The sequence below is a fragment of the Lepidochelys kempii genome, chromosome 1 (assembly GCF_965140285.1).
Source record: "Lepidochelys kempii isolate rLepKem1 chromosome 1, rLepKem1.hap1, whole genome shotgun sequence".
Lineage (NCBI taxonomy): Eukaryota > Metazoa > Chordata > Testudines > Cheloniidae > Lepidochelys > Lepidochelys kempii.
The window spans coordinates 155,804,100-155,829,326 of record NC_136380.1 but is presented as its reverse complement, the minus strand read 5'-3'; the positions used below and the strand labels follow the sequence as shown (position 1 = coordinate 155,829,326).

The 25,227-nt window shown below is 38.6% G+C and overlaps 1 protein-coding gene across 4 annotated transcripts in view; it reads left to right on the top strand.

Moving 5' to 3' along the window:
* The window catches only part of EFHC2 (EF-hand domain containing 2), a 90,790-nt gene extending 66,261 nt beyond the window's left edge, over positions 1–24,529 (top strand). For 2 of the 4 annotated variants that reach the window (XM_073358907.2, XM_073358899.2), the window contains exons 10-15: positions 2,510–2,706; positions 6,676–6,809; positions 11,514–11,711; positions 12,431–12,523; positions 19,097–19,202; positions 22,689–24,527. In XM_073358907.2, the coding sequence (XP_073215008.1) occupies positions 2,510–2,706; positions 6,676–6,809; positions 11,514–11,711; positions 12,431–12,523; positions 19,097–19,202; positions 22,689–22,784 (824 nt within the window). In that variant the 3' untranslated portion in view covers positions 22,785–24,527. Of the gene's footprint in view, positions 1–2,509; positions 2,707–6,675; positions 6,810–11,513; positions 11,712–12,430; positions 12,524–19,096; positions 19,203–22,688 lie in introns of all 4 variants that reach the window. The other 2 variants (XM_073358880.2, XM_073358886.2) reach the window with 2 other exon arrangements.
* The last annotated feature ends 698 nt before the right edge of the window (positions 24,530–25,227 follow it).

The window sequence follows — 25,227 nt, the reverse complement described above, 5'->3', positions numbered from 1 at the left end:
GAAAGGTCAAGCAGGGTGAGCCTGGAAAGGTCAAGGAGGATGAAACTGAAGAAGAGAGATTTGGACTTGGCCAAGAAAAGCTAATTGGAGATTGACTCAGTGAGAGAAGTCTCTGTGGAACAGAGGAGTGAAAGGAAGTACAAGCAACAGGAGGAGCTAGGATGTGGTTAGGGAGACGGGGTAGCAGTTGGAAAGGTGGGAGAAACTGAGGAAGATTTACTTCTCAAGATGCGGAGAAGTAGGTATGTTTGAAGGCCAAGAAAAAGAAGCTAGCTGAGAGAATCAAGATTAAGAATGAGAGAGGAGTGGTGGCGGAGGTCACAGATGGGCGAGGATAAGGGCAAAGGGACAGGGACTGAAGGAGGAGAATGGGAGGGACACTTTGGCATAGGGAGCAAGGTGGGGCTGAAATGGGGCTAAGTAGGGGGGAAATAATGATGACTTCAGACCAGATGGGAGTTAGGAAGTAACAGTAAATTGTTTTTTTTTTAAATGAAAGCCTGATCATCCCCTCTTTTACTCAGATTCAATATGCTTATTATTCCTATTTTAATTTTAGAAATTGATGTTAATAGGCAAGTTAAACTATTTGGAGTTGCAAAGCTAACACTAAAACCTTAAAGTTGTTCTTATTTTTCTCATTACAGCATCCTGAAAATCACAGGGGGAGAAGCAACGCAATATTAATATTTTGCAAATTAGATTAGAAATTTAATTTAATTGGACATTTTGAAGCTTCTGTTGAAAAGGGGGGCAAAATCTGAGACCTATGGCTCCCCATACAGGAGACTATAACCCATTTTTCACCTTGTGTTAATACTAATCTAACAGCTGTACAAACAACTGCAAAGGCTGATCTGATCTCAGTGGAAGACTTTTTCCTTGGTGTTTATTTTGAGTCTGCTTCTTGTAGATTTCCATTTGGTCATCTGCAATCCAAATTGCTCATCTGATCTCAACCTAAGGTCCTTAACCTAATGGTGTTCCTTATTGTTATTTTCATTTTTCTTTGCACTACTAGAAAAGCACTACTTTTAAACATTTTTAAAAAACCCAGAAAAATACATTAAGGTAAATTTCTAATTTAAACACACAGAATGAGGGAAGTGCAGTCAGGGCTGAAATTCCAATCTCATGGTGGCCAGTTGTGCTTAAGTATTGCATACATCTTCTAAAACTGTATGTTAGTCTTTAAGGTGCCACAAGTACTCCTTTTCTTTTTGCGAATACAGACTAACACGGCTGCTACTCTGAAAGCTGTGTATGATCTAAAGTATCATATGTGTTGTAATACCTAGGTGAAAAGGAATGTGTTAAGTTGAGTTCCATTCTTAACTTTGAATTTTCATGCTTTATTGGGGTTTAAGCTAGACCCTGATCATTACCTTAATGTATTTTTTTCTGTCATTTTTATGATGTTAGTAAAGCAATTAAGTAAGATATCTGATCCAAACTCTTGTTTAATAAGTAGTTGGGTTTCACATTCACTTACAGTTTTGACTATAAATGGCACTTTATTACACTGTCCATCAGCCTTTTATTGGACTTACATCACTACAGAATATGTAAGACATCATAAAAAGTTACAAAAGTATGCTTTTTGGCTTTTGGTTTGAAAGGTTAGATATAAACAGGAAATGAAGCCCAGGCACTACGGAATTGGCATAGTGCACATTTAACATCGTAACATATCTTGATAAAACAGAACACTTTGACAGAGTGTATTCTAGAACTTGGTAAATGTGATGCAGATTTGCTGGGCATTGCAAAACTATAGTAAATCAATTCAAAAGAAAGCCTATTCCTTCTACTGTTTTACATGCTAGTCACTTTAGCTTTACAAACAACGGTACCCGTTCTGCCCTACTTGCACTTGTACTTGGCACTTAAATGTAATTTACATTTTAAAATCCCCCTATAGTATAAGTCACACAGTGCCCTTCAACCATGTGCTCAATTCCCATGACGTGAATAAAATAATTATATATGAAAACAAAATTACCATGAGGACATCAAGTTTACAAAGGAAAACAGATCAGAATTAAGTTGCATTGGAAGAGCTATTTGGGAAAGCTAGAGCTACCTCAGTGCTATGTTCTTCACATTCATAAGCTCTTAAAAAGAAGTTGAAATAATGGTAAACCAAAAATTCAGTATATATCACTAGGACGTTCTCCTTATCCAAAATTGTATTTGGCTTTCGCAGTTCAAGTGCAATTGCTTGTGTTGTATCCCTCCCAAGGATCCGAGTGTTGGTGTGTGGGTTGTGGAAACCATGAGAAGAGACAAACTTCTGTCACATTTTCATGAAAAAAGGAAGGTGTTTGGCAGCCATTAAAAGGAGTGTCATGGAAGGTGCACAGTGTAATTGTTGCTGTGGGCACTGATATAGATGGCCCTTTTCAGAAATGAGAGAGGGAGTATGGGAGATGAAACTTGAAGATGAAAACTAATATTTAAAAACAAAATAGCAAAGTACAGCTAATAATTTACAATTCTGTTCCTCCAGGGATACTTGGTGGGAAGTTCCTGGAAAGAAGTCGTATTAAGAAGCCTGGGCAGGAGCTCTTTAAGAGTGAGATATCTGAGTACTTCAAAGCTCAGGATCTGTTTGTTGGAGCCAAAGTTTGTTTCAATGGTCACAACTTTCTTTTGGTGGATGCTGATGAGTATGCATTCAACTATATGGAGAAGCATGCAGATGAGGTGAATTGGGCTTTTGCTACTTTATTTTGCCTTTCAGCACTATGCATTGAGTATCATATCTATATAATTTTCTCAGAACCAGGTTTACCATGTTTCTTCACACTACAATGTGTACTGAACTATCATTATGTAATTATTTATCTTAACAATTTGATCATTTCGTTCCCCTCTGCAAGGCCCCCCCCCCATGTGTATACAATCTCTGATCATTTGCTTTGTCACAAATATCACACATTCCCTTCACAGCTGGGGATTCAAGCTCTCAGTTGCATTGAGTTTCATGATCTGCTGACACTGGCATTGTTTTCAGAAAGGAAAGCAATAATTAGCAGAAGGAGGGGAAAAAGTGATGATACATACTTTTCCTGTGCCAGTTAATTTATATCTGGTCCTGGTAACAGAGTCAGTGTTAACCAAAGCCACAAAGTATCTCATAGTTGTTGTTCTGGCTGCATCTTCCAACAGCAGTGGTCATATGAGGCACTAGCAGAAATAGTAACTTGGAGGAGAAGATAAAAACAAGCTGCTAAAAAGAATGGCAGGGTATTATGGGTGGACTACGGGGCTGGGTATGTTGTAGAGAAGCATACACTTACAAAGATTCTGATGAAATAACTATAACTGTGGGTGTACATATTTGGGAAGTCTGTTCTCTGAAGTGTTGAAAACATTATTCTGAAATTATTTAAAAATGTGTTTGAAGAATATGTGACGTCAGGAACTCCTGAGTTCCAACCTCTGCTCTGCCATACTCACCTTGAGCAATGCCCTGAGGGCCAGACGGTGCCCTGAGGCACAGCTCTATACAAAGCATGAATTGCATTGCTTGTGGTGGAGCACCAGAAAGAAATGTGTCTCCGCTTGGCCACACTGGCAACGTGGAAGCGCTGCCACGGCTAGAGCTAGAGCTCTCTCACAGCGCTACCATCTCCACGAGGGGCATAGATACCAGCTCTGGGAGCGCGGCTCCGAGCGCTGGCGCACCGTCTACGCTGGCATGTTACAGCGCTGAAACTTGCCGTGCTCAGGGGGGTGTTTTTTCACACCTTTGAGGGAGAAACTTGTAGTGCTGTAAAGTGCCAGTGTAGACAAGCCCTCAGACTCAGTGTGTCTGAGTCATCATTTCTCCAAAGCTGCCCTTTCCCAAAGTGGCAGGTGAGGAGGGGCAAAGAATACATGGAATCAGTCCTTAATAAGAAAGGAGATTGCCCTCCAGCCTTGTGTCCTGCCATCTTGTGGGGGTGGGGGGGAGCACTGTCACTCTAGTCAGATCTTTACCTATTCCCTGCCCACCTGCTCACTGAAAGGGAAGGCAGGCAAGAAGCAGCCATTCAAGGACTCTGCTGTGCCGAAGTCCCAGATCCCAGGGGCGGGTAAGCCTAACACTGTTTCATGTGGGAGGGTGGAAATCCTTATTCCACTACCTAGTCGTGGTAGAGTAGACACAGTCTAGCCCTTAATGCCTTTGGGCCCCATGCACTACTCATTTGAGTGAGACAAACAGGTTTTCAGCCTCTGTTTCTTTGTAAAATAAGGATACTAACATTGTCTACCTCACTCGGTGAAGTAAGGATTATTTGTTGTAGAGTGCTTGTTGATATAAAGTGTTTTAACTGTTATGTATTAATAAAAAATAAAGCTATATATATACCTCTTATTCCCTGCAATTTGTTTGTACTCCTAGTATCATAACCAAACTTGCTCCAAAATATACAGTGCACCATTAAACTACAAATGTTCTTTGGAGCTGCTGTTTGCATTTGATTAATCCCTAAGCAAATAAATGAGATCCTAGTTTTTCAGACTAAGTGAATGCATATATCAGCATTATAATCTGCAGAATGTGAACAAGAAACATTGAGAAAACAGCCCTTTAAAAATGAGTTTTGAAAACTATTATTCGTGCAGATAAGACTTTAAAACAGATGGTGAGAATAAGCTTTACTGTTGTATTGATGCCTAGGTGATTTATACATGGTATTTGAATACTGAATATTAGGATTAAGTATACTTGTTCGTCACAGTGGTCCAGGGAGAGTACTTCATGCACCTCTTCAGGTGGAGTCATGTACTTCACTTACCTGAGCAAATGTAAGGAACTCCAATAAAAGTTGGAGATAAATAGATAAAAAATAAATACATTCTAGAGGAAGAGAGTTTTAAGATTATTCTTAATCCTTTTATTTTTAAATTCAATATTTCTTTAAACTTTACTTCTCTGTTTCCTTCCTTTGCCTTGATCACTTTCCTCATCAGTATCTGTTTTTAGAGTTGGTCAAAAAAGTTCCGACTGACCATTTCTCCATTACAAAATTCCATTGTGCCAAAACAGAAGCTTTCTGCAGAAATTTGTTGATTTTTTGTTGCAATTTTGTTTAGATTTTTTTAAAGGCATTTTGATAAAGTTCCATTTCTATATTTTTGAAACAGAGCATTTTGATTTTCATTTTGAAATTTAGTTTATTTTTATATTATAAAAAATAAAAAAATCTGAAAAGTTATAATCAAAGGAAACATTTTGATTGATCCAAAATGAATTATTTTCAAAAATGTCATTTTGTGGCAAATTGTGAAATTGTTTGGTTTTGTTTCGATTTGGAATGAAAACAAAGTTAGACACTGAGGAATTTCCCACACATTAGAAATTCCACTTCCCACACAGCTCTACATATTTTAGCCAGGTTGAAGAGACTAGAGGAAAGCACATTAAGGAGCTGGTAATGTGTGTCAACAAGGTACACACGGACAGATAGCCAGCCTGCCACGCACTCGTGCGCGGTAGAGTCACACTCCAGCTTGCTGCAAAGTAAGTATTCATGTAGACAAGCCCTAAGTCACAAAGCGTGCAGGTCCTGTCTAGCAAGTAGGTTAATTCAAACAGGTGATTATTAATTACACTAAGGCCCCTTTGCGCTGCTCAGGCAATGTTACTAGGGTCTTAAGGTACACCCACTTTTAGGGCCCTTAACACAACCAGAGTGATGTGAAGAGGACTAAGAGACGCTGGACCTGACTCTTGGTTATGCTAAGTGTAGCTGGGAGTTGGGCCCAACATCTCTTATGGTTAGATCCTTAATTGCCAGCCTTATCTAATTTCAGTATTTGCTACTCAAAATAACATCATGTATTGAATGGGAGAAAACAGTTTTCAGCTTGTTTCATTATACTGTATGTTCTGCAGCAGAGCATGTCTGACTTTGATTCAGCATTTGTTAAATGACTGTTTATTCCAAAAAATAAAAATCAAAGTTTTATTCTTGTTGACTACACACTTTTAAGAGTAGCAAGCAAATTATGTACAGGGTTTTAACATAGCAAAACTGAATGCTGGATTTGAAGCTCAAGTGCTCAAGTCTAATTGGAATGGCCTAATCGGGAAGAATGACACTTGTTGAAATAAATGTTCATCTTATGTTCTGGGAAAAATTGGTTCCTAATAATACAATCTGTGCTGAACTTAGTGTGAATGAAAAGTTTATATGACTGAGCATATACATTGGAACTGCAATGAACTGTTCACCAAAGCGAAGGACACAAAGATTTATTTTAAATTGATCATCTGTATTAAATGAGGATTAAGTGGGATGCAGCAGTGGACAGTGAGGGCAAAGGTACTGTTTAAACTTGTGCTTTAAAATGTACCTCTACCTGCTTTGATGTTGCATTGAAGCAAGACTGGGCAGCGTTTCAGTCACTGAAATTTAAGCTTTCTGAAGGTGTAACAGATAAGTACATTTAGTGAGATTTTAACATTTTCAGTAAAAAGCAAATTTTCTCAGCAGTTGGCTTTGTCTCAGACTCACCTAGAAAATGCTGTGATATGTACTGCACGTTTGAGAGGAGACAATGAAGATGATAATGCTTAGCAATTACACAGTGCCGTACATCTCCATAACACTGTGCATACATTAACTAAGTAATGCCTTTCTGCATGTAATATATATTTTCTGTCCTCCGCCCTCCATTAAGTTCCCAATGGCCAATATCAGCCTCATCCTGAACAAACTGAAGGCTATAGGAGAACCTAGTTCCAGAGAGATCAAGCAGATTTTTGCAGCCACTGACCCTGAACACACCAAGGTGATGGAATATAACCCTTTCAGGTAAGAACGAGGGATTCTCAGTTTTAACGTTTACTGAGGACGATTTTTGAGAAATGCACAGAGCATTGCTGTTTCTTGAAGCTCTTTGCACAATTGTGTGTTAAATGTTAAGTGATAGATGACTTGTATTTGATTTCCACTAGTTTTAGGACTTTGTGTGAAATGCAATACAATGAAAGGTTTTTCAGGTGAAATGTAAAGAAAAGGAAGTGATTCTGGCTTAGACCGAGAGAATTTTTTGAATAGCTTGGACAGCACAAATGAATGTGGCTGTTCCCTGTGGAGTTAGCCATGTGGCCACAGGAGAATAAGATCAGGACTGCATAGGCAGGGGAGTAGGTGAATGTATGGGCAGACAGGTAGGGTCAGCCAAGTCAGCTGGAAGTTCTGAAAATCAGGAAGGCAACTTTGAGTTGAATTCAGAGATGGATAGGAAACAATAAGAGAGAATGGGGTTAATTCAGTCCTGATTCTTTGAGCAAGATGATAGCCTGGTCACTGAATCCAGGCCCCTTGAAGTATAGGAAACAAACTGGGAAGATCTTAAAAGAGGGGAATGTAGTAGTTCACTCAGGCAGTGATTAAAGCGTGCATAAGTATTTGAGCAGAGGCTGGATTAATGGAAGTCTGGATTCTGGCAATGATCCATAGGTGGTAATGAACGAATTTATAGGCAAGTTATATATGGAAAGGGAAATTAAATTCAGGATCAAGGCTGGCTTCAAGATTTCTGGCTTTGGGGGTAAAGAAGGGGTCTGAGCTAAAGAGAGTGGTAGTAAAGTCAAAGCTGTGGGACAGGGAAGATTGTTTTACTTAGGACTTCAGTTTTTGAAACTTTGAGTAGTAGTATATGATGATATAATCAGGAACTTCAGAGGTAAGTTGGGTGGGTAAATGGGAAATAAAGAGATGTACCATGGGATGTCATCCATAGGGAAATGTTAGCTCAGATAGAAACTACTGATGAAATATATTAGAAGATATATAGGTGAGAAGAAAAGGGCCAAAGACAGGTCTTTGTAACACTTCATAGTAGAAGTATCAGCGAAAGAAAGAAAACCCATCTTCAGTAATGAAAAATGGGTATCTAGAGAGGTAAGAGTCATACCAGGAGAAGTCAGTGCCACTGGCACCTTCTTTTTGCTCGAGGTACTCAGGGATCAGTGTTAGAAGTTTTACTGAGATCAAATAGGTGTCAGTCCATGATCAAAGTCAAGATATTAGACCATTAAATGCATTGAGATGGTTAGTCTTACTACTACAGTAAGAAAGGGCAAAAAACCTAGTTGATGATGTATATGTTGAAAAACCATACTATTTGAGTAAGCAGTTTATTGCATATGCCCAGTAATCTGTTTAAAAACCAAATAACTTGATCATTAAATATTTGCTTTGGTCCCAATTCTGCACTAATGGTCTGAAATATTTTGTTGTTCTCTGCCATGCATTGGTAATGTGTCAAAGTCTCTAGCACTTGTATTACCAAACTGGAGGGGCAGATTTTAGAAGGACTGACTGCACTTACGTCTAGTGGGAAAAGGTTTTTATTTTGGGAGGTGTGTAGCTTTTGTTACATTTAAGCTTACTGTGTAGTCTTTGAAGCCCGAATTCTGCGCCGCTGTGAACCGCCTGAGTGCTAAGCGCAGGGCAGTGTGAGAGGGGCGCGGGATGAGATGCACTCTCTCCCCAAGGCTGTGGAGCCACTCCGTGGCCCTTCTTTAAGCAGCGAGGCTTCAGTATCCTTCTCCACAAATGTGAGAGGAGGGGAGGACGCACAAAGCAGTGGATCTTCTAGCCGCCTCTCTTACATGGTTCACCTCAGGCCTACCTCTTCATACCTCCTGTGTGCTGAGGTGCAGAGGGCTCCTGTGGGGATGAGCTGTACCTCATAAGGTGTGCCCATCACCTGCAACTGCTGGCCTTCTGAACCCCCTTGTGGGAGTGGAATCCCACCAATTCTGACCGGGGAGTATCCACAGATTTGAACTATCTTAACCAGTCGTCTTGTTCCATTTTGCAATATATGCATTACTATAGAACTGCCTGGAAATATATCCATCATTCGGAGGGAAAATATTTTTATGCCAAAGCAAACAGAAAACCTCTCTGCTTCTATAAAAAGTCAATTTTTTTGAGGGAACATATGTTTTTTATTTTATTTTTCTCTCATATGTTACTATTGCTTTTAATCTTTCACAGCATTTCACAATTAGAGGCCTTTACAAAATGCATATTTTTAGTACATGCACACACCTGCATGACAGTCTGAAGCTGTAAGGGACACTTAAGTTTATGCTCCAGTACTACAGTCTTCCTGGCTTGTCTTAGAATGAGACAAGAATTTTACTGTGCTCTGAAGTTTACAGTTCAAATATACTCCTGTCTGCCTAGTTAATGAGTCAAAATAGCTTTCTCCATAATGCACAGATCCTCTCTTGTGTACTTTTCCTCAAGCTACACTGAGAAGATACACCCTTAGATGTGATGCAGTGAAGCAGAATTCTAATTATAGCATTTATTTATTTTGTTTACAAACCCCAAATCATACAGAATAGAAAACAGGAAATAAATAAATGGAATATACAGAAAGTATCTGCAGAGGTATTGGTCATGCTATTGAGAAGCTTTGTTAAAGAGAGCAAAGAGCAGTCTGGAAAATTAAACACCCTGTCTCAGTCCTGTCCTGACCTCTGGTTTTCAGAAGGTGATATGCAGGGCCATTCGCTGTGAGAGACAAAGCAGAATCACATGGATTCTTAATGAAGATGCTTCTCTTTCATCCATCTTATGAAACAGTTTTCTTGAGCAGTTAATTATAATTTCTTCTCCGATCCTCCTAATCTCAACCTGCTTCATTCTTATAGAATAAAAAAATTAAAAGAAAAGAAAACTAAGTTACAGGGAAAATTCATGAGACAAAGTGGCTGAGGTAACATCTTTTATTGGACCAACTTCTGTTTGGTGGGAGAGACAAGCTTTCGAGCCACGCACAGCTCCGTGTGGCTTGAAAGCTTGTTCCTCTCACCAATAGAAGCTGATCTAATAAAAGATCCTACTTCACCTACCTTGTCTCTCTAATTTCCTGGGACCCACACAACTACAACTATACTGTACAGGGAAGATTCAGGTTACTTGACATTGTTTCCTGGCAGAAGAAGTCAATAAAATTCTGAGTTGGAATTTTGGGTCTTCAGCACTGTTCAGATTATAGTAACCCTAGAAAGTCCCTTAAATTCCAAAAGAGAAAATAATGTCATCTGGGGAAATCTTTGGTGCTTTGATTGTCATTGTCTGAGTTGAGAAAACATATGGAGGGACTTATTTAGATCCTAATCCTGCAAAGATTTAAGTATGGATGTTAAGTTGTGCATGTGAATAGACTCACTGAAGTCAAAGTGACTACTCATATGTGTAAGGTTATGCATATGCTTAAATCATTGAAGGATCCGAGTCTTAGTCGTAAGCCGTTTGGGGTAGGGATAGTCCTCTACGGTGGTAGTATAGTGCCCAGCACAAAAGGCTTCAATTTTGATTGGGGCCTCTGAGTATTACCATAAAACACATAATAACAAGGGAGGGACCAAGCTTTGGTATAGTGTTGAATTTCATGGTGGGCATTCAATTCAAATACAAATGCTCAGTTTGCCTGTGTCTGGAAATAAGATTTATCTGGAGCTCTGTATACCTTGTCCTCTCCTGATATTCATCTCCAGTCATTGTAAATAAAGAGTCTTTCTGTGTTACGTAGTACAAGTCCAGCTCACAGTGAACCAGCTGAATCAAAGCAGAGAGTACATTGTATTCAGTATCCTTCAGTGGATAGCTCTGAGAATTTAGACTTCATAGGCCCTGGATTGACACCTTTATTTGGGCAGGGCTCCCCAAAAAGCAAATCATTTAAACGAAACAAATAAAACAACCGTTAAATTTGTGGTAGAGTTGTGTGTGTGTGGGAGGGGGGCAGTATGTATTTGTGTTATGAATTAATTGTTGACTATTAAGGGCTACATTATCAGAGAATTGTGCAAGGTTTAGCCATGCACCATACTCCTGACATGTCTCTGCCCAGCTCCTTGTTTTTTCATCTGTCTGCCAATCAGAGCTTCTGGGGTGGGGCCAGCTTTCACAGCACTTCCTCTGTGCTGGGGAGTGGAACTTCACACCTCTCCCCCATTTGCATGCCTAGCTCTATCACTCTGTCCTTTTGGCACTATCCTCGCCTGTTTCCCTATTTTCTGTATTTTCTGTGTACGTGACATAAGTGCAGTTGCATTGCTAGCTCATAGTCTACAAATATCTGATCAAGTAGGGTGGAAGATGAAATAAGATCACATACAGTAGTTGGACATAGACAATCATACAATAAATACTGTCTTCAGTATGACTCCAATAGGACATTGCTGTGGAAAGGTACTTCAAAGATTACAAAGATTTGTATAGGACCAGCATTGTGTGAGGTATTTTACAGATCGGTAGGAAGAAATGGTCTCTTCCCTAAAGAGTTACAATTTAGGTAATTTCTAAAACAGTTTCTTGAGTAGTTTTGAGTTCATGTTAAACTATATGGACTTAATATCAGCACCACAAGTTGAGCATAGTTCATCACCTAATTTCACAGAACTCTTAATTACATTAAATACTCTGCTTTAAATTGACTGTTTTGCTTATTTTTGTCTATTTAATTTATTTGTTTCTTGCTAACAGAAATTTGATGGTGAATATCACTGGTGGAAAATTGTCAGAACATGAAATTATGACTATTGGACGTTATTACAGCGTGCAAAATGAGTTTGAAATGGACATCAACTTCCTTCTTGCAGTGGCTCAAGAACAGCTAAAGAAAAATAGCTTTGAGTATTTCGGACAACTGTCTGCTACCTTTGTATACAATGACCGTGAAAAGTAAGGTTTCTGTATTTAATGCAAGCTAATAATTGACTCCTTTTTTTTTTAAAGGTGGTTCACAATTTGATAAAACTCTATTTGGAGACCCAGGTTCTGTCTCTCTCTTGCCTAGCATATCATATGAATACATTCAAAGGATTTGGTTTCTGGTAGGAGCCACGTGAGGATGGATGAGAACTAGACTGCTTCTCTGTCCTCTTTTTTTTCCTTTCTGATTTGCTGATGGAGTCTCCATCATTTCAAATGTATTGAGTAGCCTGTGAAATAGTTATGTTCCTGGCCCTGTCACCATAGAAACACTTTTTTTAAAAAAATCTTGGAGGAAAAATAGACATTTATCAAAAATAAAAAACCTGGGATTTTTAGTCATTTCAAAATAATCACTTAGATAAATTGTTTGTCCTTCGGGTTTTGTGGATCATAGATTTAGAATTAGAAATCTGTAAACGTATACCTTCCACTTGTAGTATACATGTGTCTTAAATACTTTGGGGGAAGAGGGCTTACAAATGTGTTGATGTTTTTCCTATTATGCAAAAGTGAAGTTTTGTGAAATGTGATTTTCACTTTTACCCTTAGATTTTCAACAAGTTTTATATTATTTCCTTACTCACAAAAACATGCATTCGAAATATACATTTTGCTTCCATATTGTTAAACCTGTGAAGATAGACAACATGAAGGACATTTTTTCATTTCATTTTATATTTGTGCAGATGTGGGTTGCTGCCCCATGAGAAATGCAGGACTATTTGCAAGTCCTTCAGATTGCCATTGGCTGATGATCTTCTGCACGCTTTACTGACCATGTAAGTCATAGACAGATAAAGTGCAGTGTGTGAGTACAAGTCACTTGCACTGTAATGTAATGTATGTTTAATGGCAGGTGAGTATTCAACATAAATTGTAGAAATATTTCCTAAGAATTTCAGCAGTTCACAGAATTGTGTATGTGCTATTGTGCTGATTCTTTCCATGCATTTCTTTGAGTCTTCATACTGGTAAACATTTGCAATTAACAAGGAAGAGAATTGCAGCATTTTTGTCATTTTTGGTTGGCAGAAAAAATCACCTAGGCTATGTATGAATACTATGATTGAATAAGCTTACAGGAATTAACCACTAATATTTACTGTCTTGGGATAAATGGGTGGAGAATTCCCATTTTTACATTCACTTTCTCGGTGTATTGGTTCGGGGAAAAAACATAGTATCTCAAGAAGGTACAATATATATTATCTGAGAAAGATGCCATGATGAATAACGTTGAAAAGTTCATGAATCAAATAGATGGTATCACTATATATACAACAGTCCTTCTTTGTTATTTCTATATTACTCTTGGTGTTGTTCTTACCTGAAATATATGTTTTAAGTTTTTTAGAAAAGGGAGAGAAATTATTGGCAAAAGCAGAATTTACATAATAGTTTCAGTATTTTTTCTTGGAGTGTTAATTTGGTTGTACATATATTCTTTGAAGTAGAATTCTTGATCAGCTACACTGATCAGAACAAGAACAGAAAAGCACAAATGTTCAGTGCCCTTGTGTCAAGACTCTAGAGGGCAGAGTTCACAATAAAAACAGGTTTACCAGTTGGTGATCTGAACACTCATCGCAGATTGCTAGGCCTCCACAGAATCATAGAAATGTTGGGCTGGAAGGGACCTCGAGAAGTTATCAAGTCCAGGCCCCATCTTTGAAGCAGGGCTAAGCCAACTGGCCAACAGTCTAGTCTGAGTTTTAGAATATAGTCTTTGGTCTCTTTTTTTTCCCCTACTAGAAATCATTAAGAAAATTATTTTGAGAATATGGAGACCTCTTAACATCATGTCAAAAGCAGGAGGAGGTCTTATTTCTTGTCAGGAATAGATGCTTTCATGCATGCAAGCTTCTAGCTTTTAGCGGAAGTTCAATATATGCTTCAGGGATTTACTATTGAATGACAGGATTCTGTTCAAACAGGAAGGTGAGGGAAAGTTTGACCACCTTTAAATCCTTAATGCCCAAATCTAGCCCTCTACACTTCACCAAGCTCACAGGACACTGCTTGGGGAGAAATCTTTTAAAGTCACTCTTTACCTGCAAGTCTGCCTTAAGAAACCTAAGGCACCATTGTTTTTAAGCCCAGTTTGTCTATGCACCAAAAGCATTCAGAGGAGTTTCCTGTGGTAGCCAGATGGATGCCTTCTACAAATTGCTGGCCATTCATCACTTCTGATGGTTGGGTCACAAGCATTGGTCAAAAGACGTATAAAATTCATTTTTTTAGAACTCCCACAAAGCTGTCCAGCAGAAAAAGTGCATCGGGACAATTGGCATTTAGAGTTAGAATTCTCATAGTCTCAAAGACTGTGATTGAATAGATGCAACTAGAGGAGGAATGAAGTGGAGTTTTCCTTTATTTACTAACTAACACCGAAGAAGACCTGGCAGACCTGATACATCATAGGCTTCAAAAATAAATGTGTCTTGTTTGGCATGAGGGAAAGCTTTTGAAAGTTGACAGCCTCTCTTGTAAGGGAGGGCTGAATGGAGTCACTTCAGAACCAAAAATCCACCAAACCCCTTTCATTTAAAATTATTATTAAAATAATATGCAATCTTAGAGGACAAGGAGGATGCTTAATATCTATTGCAAGATCACTTTGTTCCAAAAGTTGCTTTATATGATAAAGGACTGCGAGTAATTTGAGTGATAAGATAAAGATTCGTTGCATTGAAAGATGTCAGTGTGTACAGCGAGTCCTTACATTACAGATAAGAGGAAAGTATTTAAATTCTTAAACAAAGGCTTGTGTAGTTGATACCACTTAAGTAAGGATGTGTATTTAATAGTGACTTTTGTTTATTTGGGTTTGTGGTCAGGAAAATGTTTCCTGTAACGGATTTAATTGGAATTAATTTCCATTTTATTGGGAGGCCTCAGACTCTACCTTGCAGGTAATAGGAGTGTTTGAAGGATATTTAGTATCTTGTCCCTCCATCCCCCCATTTATCATGAAGGTTGAACAGCCATGAAACATCTAACATAGTAGCATTGCTGCTGATAAGCCAGTTTCACTTCTGGAAAGTCCACTGTTTAATCTAAAGCAGTGTCGCTTATCACTGATGTCCCTTCACCTGTTTTTATGGATGAGGAAAAATTTGATTTTTATTTCCCTGGGTATTTCTAATGAACATTTCTGAATTTATTAAATGTATTAAGGAGGAAAATAAGGCAAATCCCACAACACAGGCAACTTTAGCTACTGCATTAGCTGGGGGTATATATCCTACAGCTTGCAGTTTTTTTCTAAATAACTTATTGTTAACTTTTAATTTTCTATTCAAAAAGTAATACCCATAAATATCTATTATTTAACATTTGTATATAATGCCGCAGGTGTCGGTGGCTCTTATCAAACAGAGTAAGGATTTAGGCCACATTGAAGTAAATAGGAGTTTTGCTATTGGCTTCAGTGAGCCCAAGATTTCACCCATGATTTCTGTTCCAAGGAGCATCCCAATCTAAGCAAGTGAAGAGAGAATCCTGGCCAATAATGTCAAGTTACAGTGCATTGAAAGTACTAAGGCAATTCTTAGTGTCTCACTGGTATAAATATATTTTTTAAAATTACAGAGCAGGTGCAGATTTTTTACCATGATGTATTAAGATATGCAGAGGCTTCCTATTTGTTTCTACCAGTAAAATGCAACATTTATTATAGCATTTCTTTAAGTTTATGCAAACATACAAGGAACAATGAGCTTGTTTAATACACAAGCACAATTAAAATGCTTGAAAAATAAAATTTTGCATTTTGAAATAATTGGTATTTTCTTTTGATCCTATTTTTATTTATTCACTGTGCACCTAACAGTGCACTAATAGACAATTTAAAAGGGCTTACAAACTAAATAGGGACATGGTGAATGAGGAAAGATAAAATGGAGGAAAGGAAGCAGGGAGAGGGAATGTACGACAAAGGTTTCAAATATAAGATCATAGAATCATAGACTGTCAGGGTTGGAACGGACCTCAGGAGGTCATCTAGTCCAACCCCCTGCTCAAAGCAGGACCAATCCCCAATTTTTGCCCCAGATCCTTAAATGGTCCCCTCAAGGAGTGAACTCACAACCCTGGGTTTAGCAGGCCAATGCTCAAACCTCTGAGCTATCTTCATGAGTTAGTTTGTCCATACTGCACGCATCTTGTGGCTTTAAAAAAAATGGTAAATTTTATGGTAAATAATCGCTGTGGAGGACACATCGGGGTGGTTTCTCTCAGCCCTGCTGCTGTGAGGTGGTTGTGGTGGGCTTCTAGGGCAGATGGAGGCTTGGCAGCTGTGACTCAGGAAAGCCTGTGGGGGCAGCTGCCAAGCTGGGGAGGGCTGGAGCGGGTGTGCCTCTGGAACCTAATATCCCAAGTGGTTGCTCCTTGTGCCAGGAGGCCCACACACTGTAACTCCAAAATTTACTGTAACCCCTATATGGGATGCAGTGATGAACATTCAGTAGAAGAGTGCATGCATCAAAGATTAACTTTATGCAAACTAGATGCATTTTGAGTAGAGCTGTGGAAAATGCAGCACCTTCAGGTTGCCGCTGTTTGCTGGCTGTTTTTTAGCTCCATTGTATAGCCCCCAAGTTTCCACATGTGTATGAGCCAACACACGACGAAACCGTTACGGTTTGCTTCAATTTTAATTTGAACAATGCAAAACTGTTAATTTCTTTTTACATGGTACCACCCCGAGGGTCACACATTCCTCTGAGCACCCCACCTCCCCAGGCTTAACAGAAAGAGGGAGAAGACAAACAGGCATCTTTGATCCTCAGAAGGGCCAGAGCAATGAGATTTGGGCCAGAATAATTCTGTCCCTAGAACTTCCCTCCCACAACAGTCCAGGACCTCTCTGTTTTTTTGCTATCTCTTGGTGCGTGAGCCCTGGTGACTTTTACCCAGGAACCTATCCTCAAAACTCTGTACATTTTGGGGGTGCTATGCTCCCTCCAGGAGGGTAGGCATAATTTCCCATCCACACCAAAAAAGATCTTGAGGCAGACAGCAGGACTCAAAAGGCTCCCCTGGTCATCATAGAATCATAGAATATCAGGGTTGGAAGGGACCTCAGGAGGTCATCTAGTCCAACCCCCTGCTCAAAGCAGGACCAATCCCCAATTAAATCATCCTGCTATACTCTCTCTCCAGCCCAGTGTGTTTGGCACCTTAGACACACCTGTCTCTACTGTGGCCTTAAGGAACTCGCAGGTACCAATATTTAGAACTTAACTTTTTACAAACATTTTTTTGGTTTTTCTGTTCCCTATGACAGACAGGTAGTGTGGTATACATTTGTTAGGTACATGCTAATCAGTATATTTACCACAGGTTAGCCACCAACATTACTCAGCTCAGACTGACCAGTTGTACAAACCAGCTTGTGTTAGTCCTTTAATCTTTCCCTGTAACCAGCTTAAACACTTATTCATACCCAGAAAATACAGAAGCTATCAAACAAACTGAAGTAGCAGCACAGCCATACTCAACAAATATTCCGTTAAGTCAAAGTGACATAGCCCTTTCCACGGCTATCAGATTAACATTTTAATAAAGTGTTTTTCAAAACAAAGGAACTTAAGTTCTGTAAATATTGCTATCTAGAAAAAGAACACTTGGGTTGCAACTTTCCTGGCTGGAAAAAAAAACATTTGTAAAAAGGTTGAGTCATTCAGCACTACATTCTTATAAATTGATAAAGCAGGCTTCTACACGTTGGGGTATTCCAAGGCGAACACATTCTGCAGAGGCCACAAACAAGAGCTATCTGTCTTCTGCCAAAGAAAGAAGAAAATTGTTCTCCAAGTGTTGTGGGGAGGAATGATTCTTAAACCATATTCTAACCTCAAATGCTTTGATGATGATCTAGAGCTAAACTAAAGGGGGACAAGGTGTCACATGATCTTAGTTGTCTCCTTTTGGAAGAGGCAAATCTAACTTCCTTTATTACTGAAAAGCATTATAGTATCTACTCATATTAACTCTGATCATTCAAATGTAGGGCATCTCTTTCCAGTCCATCTAGTACCTTTGACTCCAAACTCATAACTCAGAAATAGGGCATCTCCTTATTCAAATTCACTTGTGTAAGCAGGTGCAGTCCATGCGAGTCAAGGGCTTTGTAGCCACCTACTATATACCAGTATGAATTTGGAATATTTTCAAGCCACTTTTACATAGCTGCCTAAATATGGATTTAGGAGCCTAATTTTCATCACCCAGGCTTGAAAATTTTCACTCTAGTTAAGGGTACTAGTTCAGAGATGGCATTCCTAGCTGATCAGGGTGCTTTCACAGTCAGATCAAAGGACTTTGGCCCCAATCCAATGCTTGTGGAAGTCAGTGGGAGTCACTGGATTGCACCTATACAGTCTTAGATGAAAGTGGTCCAGTATAGGTTTAAGTAATTAAATTCTTTCACTTTTCCTGTATATAAAAAAACTGCTCGGTTAACCTGTAGAACTCTGAGTCTGTGCTGTGGATTATATCTTGACTTTCCACAAACCAGCAAAAGGCTAACCTATACTGAGAACATACAACTTCAAAGGGTCTAATCAATGAAGTTTTAGGATGTCAACATAATGTAGTACTCTAACTTTTTCTTCGGAAGGTTAAAGCAATACTACAGGTTGGTAATAAAAACAAATCACATGTCGTAAGTCTTATGAAATTCAATGTGTGTGCACCATAGATCGTATTAAAATAATATGTGCAATCAAAGGTTAATGCCAGTCAACTTTTATGGCACATACTTCCTACTTTTTGATTAAGAAAGCAAGCATTTGTCCTGCTATACTCAGCACTGGTGATCACAAAATGGGTGCCCAGGGCATTTTGGATGGGTGCTTATTTTTATGAAAGGATTATAAATCAAAGTAGCAAAATAAACCAGATCAGCTGTATTTTTGTGTGTCTATAGCACCAGCAGGTTCTCTTCTAGACATAAAGACAGGATTTTACAGGGTGCCTCCAAGAACATTTTCACTCCTTATCCCAAAACTATAAGGCTGCCACTGATCATAACCTTCGTTTATTGAAGAAAAATTGGTTAATAGTAATGTTTAAAAAATTGAAATGAGTTGAACTCTCATACACTTTAAAGACCATGAAAAGTCTTATGTGACAGACAATAATGAAGAGTAAAGTTTTATATGAAGTGTAATATATAGAACAATAGAGAAACATATTCTGCAGAGTCTTCTCCTTAGCCAGTTGTCCATTTTCTATATTTTTTAAATTAATGATCAAATATGCAATTTGTTGTGTGATGTAAAATATGACAAAGTATATTAAAATAGGTAACAATTGAATCAAAATATATATAAATATTCTGCTTTTAGGTTTGAAGATGGCAAGGAACAAGTAGATTATAAGAAGTTTGTCAATGGGCTGAATTGGAGAGAGAATCCAGTTCCGACTTTCCAGACAATAAAGGTTCCTATAAAGGTAAAGTTAAGACGTTTAAAATAAAAAAGCAGTGCACAAAACTTGAAAGCTCCTTTCATGCTGCCGCTGCTGTCATTAAGTCAAAACATATTAACACCATTGATTTATCCAACAAAGAATATCTGGGACTTGATCTTTATGGATCTTGCCCAGGTTTTTTGAGCAGTTTGTTTCTGTGGTGAGGTATTGGGTGAAGCAGAGAACCAGTGTAAAGCAGGGGAACTCTGTAGCTCTTTTGTGCACAGTGGATGCCACATCTCTAATGGATTTCTAGGGAAATATAGGAAGGAAAATGGCTGTGCTCTCCTGTGAACAAGGGCATGACTATTAGGTGCTCACACTTTCTATTACACAAACCTTATGTTCAGAAGTCACAATTATCAGGAAAGTCTACAAATTCCACTGACTCTGCAAAATGTAACTACAATTTCCTATAACTCGGTGGAAATTTGCACAGAATACACCACTTCCTTGGTAGGTAGTGGGAGTAGCATGGAGAAATCAACTAATATGTCTCTCTCAGCCTAGTACTTAGAGTAAGTAAAAATGTCATTTCAGCAAACGGCAAAGATTAATCTGACCTGGCTGTCTTGTGTTGGTGTGAGAATAGAATGGTTTAAAATAGAATTGTGCATAAGCTAGTCAAATTGACTTTTTTTAAAAATGTCACAGCAAAGAAATCCAAAGCATCTTAGCGCACATATAACTTTGCTTTTCTGACCCAGCCCTTGACTGCTGATATTGAATGTGTTTCATTTAGTCTCCTCTGCTTCTGCTGGTTTAGAAGCATAGGGTTCACTGCATTTTAAATTCAGCAGCTGCATATATTCACCAGTGATATACAAGTGCTGTGTTTTCATCCTGACAACATACTGGCTTCACTACTTGCTCAAGCTTCTGGAGCCTATAAAACTGTCTATAGGGGCTAGTGAGGGGACAGTGCTGCTGAGTTGCTAAGATTTCCTGGGTGTCATTTTCTTGGATTCCTTAATTCAGAAAAATTTTCTTGTATGCCTCTAAGCAAGATCCTGTATATATTTTTACAGCATCCACATTATACTGGATATGTGTTCAGATTTTAAAAGTGTGTGCTCCAGGTTTTGATGAGGGCACTTTTCAAACAGGGAGTTCAGAATTCTACTCAAAGATACTACTCAATGATTATGTTGTGATAGCATCCAGTGATGCTTGTCAGGATTAGGGCACTGTTGTACTAGGTGCTGTGCAAACAGATAGGTGCAGTTTCTGACCCAAAGCACTTACAAAACTACGAGGATGGGCACCATGTGAGGGGGGGATGTGTGTGTGAAAGAGGCAGAAAAATATACAAATATGTTGGCTCGTTATTTATTTCATATTTTTCTCCTAGCTGTATTGGCTGCCTGCCCAACTGCCTCAGGCTAGTCATTGAGCACTGATGGATTTCTTGTAGGTGGTGTGCCTGAAGTGAATCTTGAAGAGGGGATGGAGGACCTGAGTGGTAGTGAGGAGAGGCAATGTGCTGTTTGTAGTCATAATAAGCCAGTCAGTGGCTGTGATCACAGCTTGCCACTTTGCCTCACTGTTATCAGATGACAGTGTTTTGTAGGCGTCATGGCAGAGGTGATTTGAGGGAGGATTGGTTTTATGGATTTTGACAGGGAATTTCTTCAGTGTCTATGGGACAGCAAAGGAGAAAAGACAAAGGCACTTGTGAACCAAGAAGTCAGTTAGGATTGGCATCTTAAGTGGAACAAAGGCTGTGATCAATATAATAAAATATCAGGGATAATTTGGGCAGGGTTATACTGTAAAGGGTCGGGAAAAGACATTTGTGTTTGCAGTAGAGCCAGTGGAGGGGCTTACAGAAAGTGAGCTGACAGAGCTACAGGCTAGGAAGACCATCTTAGTGGCAGCAGAGTGAACGGACTTAAGGGGAGCAAGGTTGCAGACAAGACCAAAAAGATGGAAGTTGTTGGTTATATTCTTATTTTATTATTTGCATTACCGTAGTGCCTTGGAGCCTCAGTCCTGGAGCAGGACTCCATTGTGCTAGGCACTTTGCAAACACAGAACAAAAAAAACCTGCCCCAAGCCACAGAGGTGTATTCAGTTATCCACTAGATAGGAGAATCACTTCTGCATTCATTGTTTAAAAAAAGAAAAGCTGGAAATTACATAACATACTGATTTCAGAGTGCTAGCTGAGTTAGTCTGTATCCACAAAAAAGAACAGGAGTCCTTGTGGCACCTTAGAGACTAACCAATTTATTTGAGCATTAGCTTTCGTGAGCTACAGCTCACTTCATTGGAAGCATTCAGTGGAAAATAGAGTGAGATTTTATATACACAGAGAACATGAAACAATGGGTGTTGCCATACACACTATAACGAGAGTGATCAGGTAAGGTGAGCTATTACCAGCAGGAGAGGAAAAAAACCCTTTTGTAGTGATAATCAAGATGGGCCATTTCCAGCAGTTGACAAGAACCTGTGAGGAACAGTAGGGGGGAATCACTTGATTATCACTACAAAAGGTTTTTTTTCTCTCCTGCTGGTAATAGGTCACCTTACCTGATCACTCTCATTATAGTGTGCATGGTAACACTCATTGTTTCATGTTCTCTGTGTATATAAAATCTTCCTACTGTATTTTCCACTGCATGCATCCGATGAAGTGGGTTTTAGTCCACAAAAGCTTATGCTCAAATAAATTTGTTAGTCTCTAAGGTGCCACAAGTACTCCTGTTTTTATAACATACTGAGATATCCTGCACTATAGTAAATGAACAAACAAGTTAGTAAATTATGTCCAGGCTGGCTGTGGTGGCATTATTTATCCAATTTATTATTTTGATGGTTAGCTGTAATATATAATAATGAATTTATTTTAGATGAGTACATTTTAATGAAAAAATGAGTGAGAAAAGAAGAAAGAGAAGATACCAAAGGGAATGTAAATCCTTTTATTGATTCTTTGACTTTCTCAGCTGAATCTTTATCCGAGCTGTGGTTTAATATGCACGACAGTAATTTTGTCTAGGTGTAAGATGATTATATTTGACAAACCAAAATTTCAGTTTGTATTCTTACTCAGTGATGTAGTCCTGAAGTTTTGATCTTCTAACTTACATTTCTTCTTTGTTTTGTCTACTCGTTTGAAAGCTGACAATTCCTACAAAATGTCTTGTTCTCTTAGCTGACCTCCATGTCTTTGAAGTATAGTTGTGTGACTGAACAAAACAGTACACACTAGTCTTTGATTTTTAAAAAAAAATTGTGCAGAAGTGGAGATGATGGGATATTTTTAATAAAACCTTCAGTAGCATTGATCAAAATCAACACCACCATATTCTTTAGGAAGATATGCTTTACACATTTGTTTTTTTCACAGGTGATTTGCATGTAGAAATGAAATAACTTGCTTAACATTATTTTGTGACATTTCTAGTTATTTCTGTTTTCAAAACGGAGTTCTAAGTTCATCCTCTTGTTTATCACTTTCAGTATGAAGATGACTGGAGTGGGCAGCCACCATCTCTTCCAGTGAAAAGGATCAAATATTTACCCCTAATAGAGGATGTTTTTGGCACTGAAGAATAATCTGGTCTATGCAGGTCACTTCTTTTGAATTACTGTTGCAACTTCACCAAGCGTGTCTGGACAGATACTGTAAACTTTCCTTAAAAAATAAAAGAATCACAGATATAGATTTTATTGAATTTAAATTTCTTACTCCAATGTAGAAATATAGTTCATGAATTTTTGTAATTCTTTCAAAATACAAAGTACTGTACTGTAAGTACATGAGCACAATTAAAAATATCCTTTAAACTGAACTTCATGTTTGCTTATATGTAGAATGCACAAATATTCAGAAATCTTACAGTGAGAATCAAATGTAGCAAAGTGTGACTGACCCTAAACCATTCTCATCTGCAAACAAACGAAAATTATCACTGACAACATTAAGTCAGACTATATCAGCACAATAATTTAATATTCTCTTCAATTTTTTTTCATGCTGCTTAGTTTTATATTGATGTATCCCTGCTGAATCTTAAGTGTTGTTTATGTCAAAGCCAGTTAGTTTATGGAGGGGTTCTAGCACAGCATAACATTTCCTGGTATCAGAGATAATTACAGCCTACCAATATAGAAGTAAATATCTTGCAGTGTAACACAGAAACTCTGAGCTCTTGATTTTTGCTTTACATACATCCTAAATCGATAGACGTCAAAACTTATTTGGGGAATCTGTGTGAAATGAATTGGTGGTTTTAGTCCAGTCTTAGTGAACAGGTGTCCTCAGTGTAAAACTGCACTTTCCCAACTGAAACAAATTGATACCCTGCTTATCGTTCAAGATTGTGATGATTAAGTGGAGTTCCTGTCAGTACTTTGTACGTATATAGCACTGTACGAGTTCAAAGCCATGTTTAGACAGGAATTCCTTCATTATCACTACACCCCTGTGAACTGGTAAGTATTATTCCAGTTTAAGAAGGGTGGGGAAGCTGGGTCAGAGGTGTGGAGGGACTTGCCCAAGGCAATAGTGAGTCAGTAGAAAAACCGGGATTAGAACTCAAAAGATCCTGACTCTCAGCTCTGCACTAGTATTTTCTGGTTACTTTTGTGAAATTATTAAATTCTTTGATTGAGGATGACAGGTTTTTATCTCAAATTGCAATTCAAGGAGAAGGACAAGTGCTTAATTTAGAAAGACAAATACTTAGCTTATTTTATGATTCTGTATTACAAAGAAGTTTAATAGATCATTTAAATCAGATTTGTTTTGTGGTCATACATTTTAAACACAGATTAGACTCCATAATGTCATAGATTCCAAGGCCAAAAGGGGCCATTGTGATCATTCAGTCCAATGTCCTACAGGCCACAGAGCTTCCCAGAATTAATTCCTGTTTGAACTAAAGCATATATTACAGAAAAAACATTCCATTTTGATTTAAAAATTGCCAGTGATGGAAAATCCACCACAACTCTTAGTAAATTGTTCCAAATCATTAAAAATGTGTACCTTATTTCCAGTCTGAATTTGTCTAACTTCAGCGTCCAGGGATTGGATCCTGTTATACCTTTATCTGATAGATTGAGGAGCCCTTATTACCAAATTTTTGTTCCCTATGTAGGTACTTATAAACTGTGATCAAGTCACTCCTTAAGCTATTTTAGACTTGATAATGCCTTCTCACATGTCTGACAAGATCTATGTGTAGATAAGTAACAAGACTTGTTTTTCTTGGAAAGAAAGGTTGAGAACTACCATCTTTCTGTCTTTTGACTATTTTGTAATGCTGTTCTGTGTATTTTTAATAATACTCACTGAATTTTCTCCCTGCTTCTGTCTGTGCCTTCTTTTCTTTCTCATGCACTAGGCAACATGGATAACCACAGAAAAATCTACTAGGAATGGTGCATAGCAGGTTCATGTAAGGATTTTCATTCCTTGCCACCATGTTCACAATGCGCCTGGCAAAGTTGTGTGGAACTACATAGTACAAATAATTTTCACCAGATCTTCTGTTCACAAGTGGCAATGAAAAGGCCCCAGCCAATCATCAGCCAGCCTTATTGTTTGTATAATGTAACATAAAGCATACAACCCCCCTGACTATTTCAACCCCTTAATCCTGCCACCAGGTTCCTCTCTCTCTTCACATTGCTAATGAGATGCCTGAATGAAGACCATTTCATAACATTATGTTTCCAGATGGCATAAGGCCACAACTTTAAAGCACTTATCACATAAAGTGGGAGGCAGTCCTTACCGTTGATCTTAATGAACAGTCTCTGGAGAAGAGCCTCCCTCATATCGTAAATATATCTTCTGTCCACAGACACCCCAGCTCTGCATGACAGTAGCTAAGAGATGCACACTGAGGTACTGCCTCACCCCACTATGCTGACTGGAGCTTGAAAGGACCCAATGTTGACTTACTAGCTCAACCCAGTACCTGAGAATGTGTCAGGGGCCACAGTGGGGCAGCATCAGAAGCCAAACCACCCGTCAGGGCCAGGGTGGAGT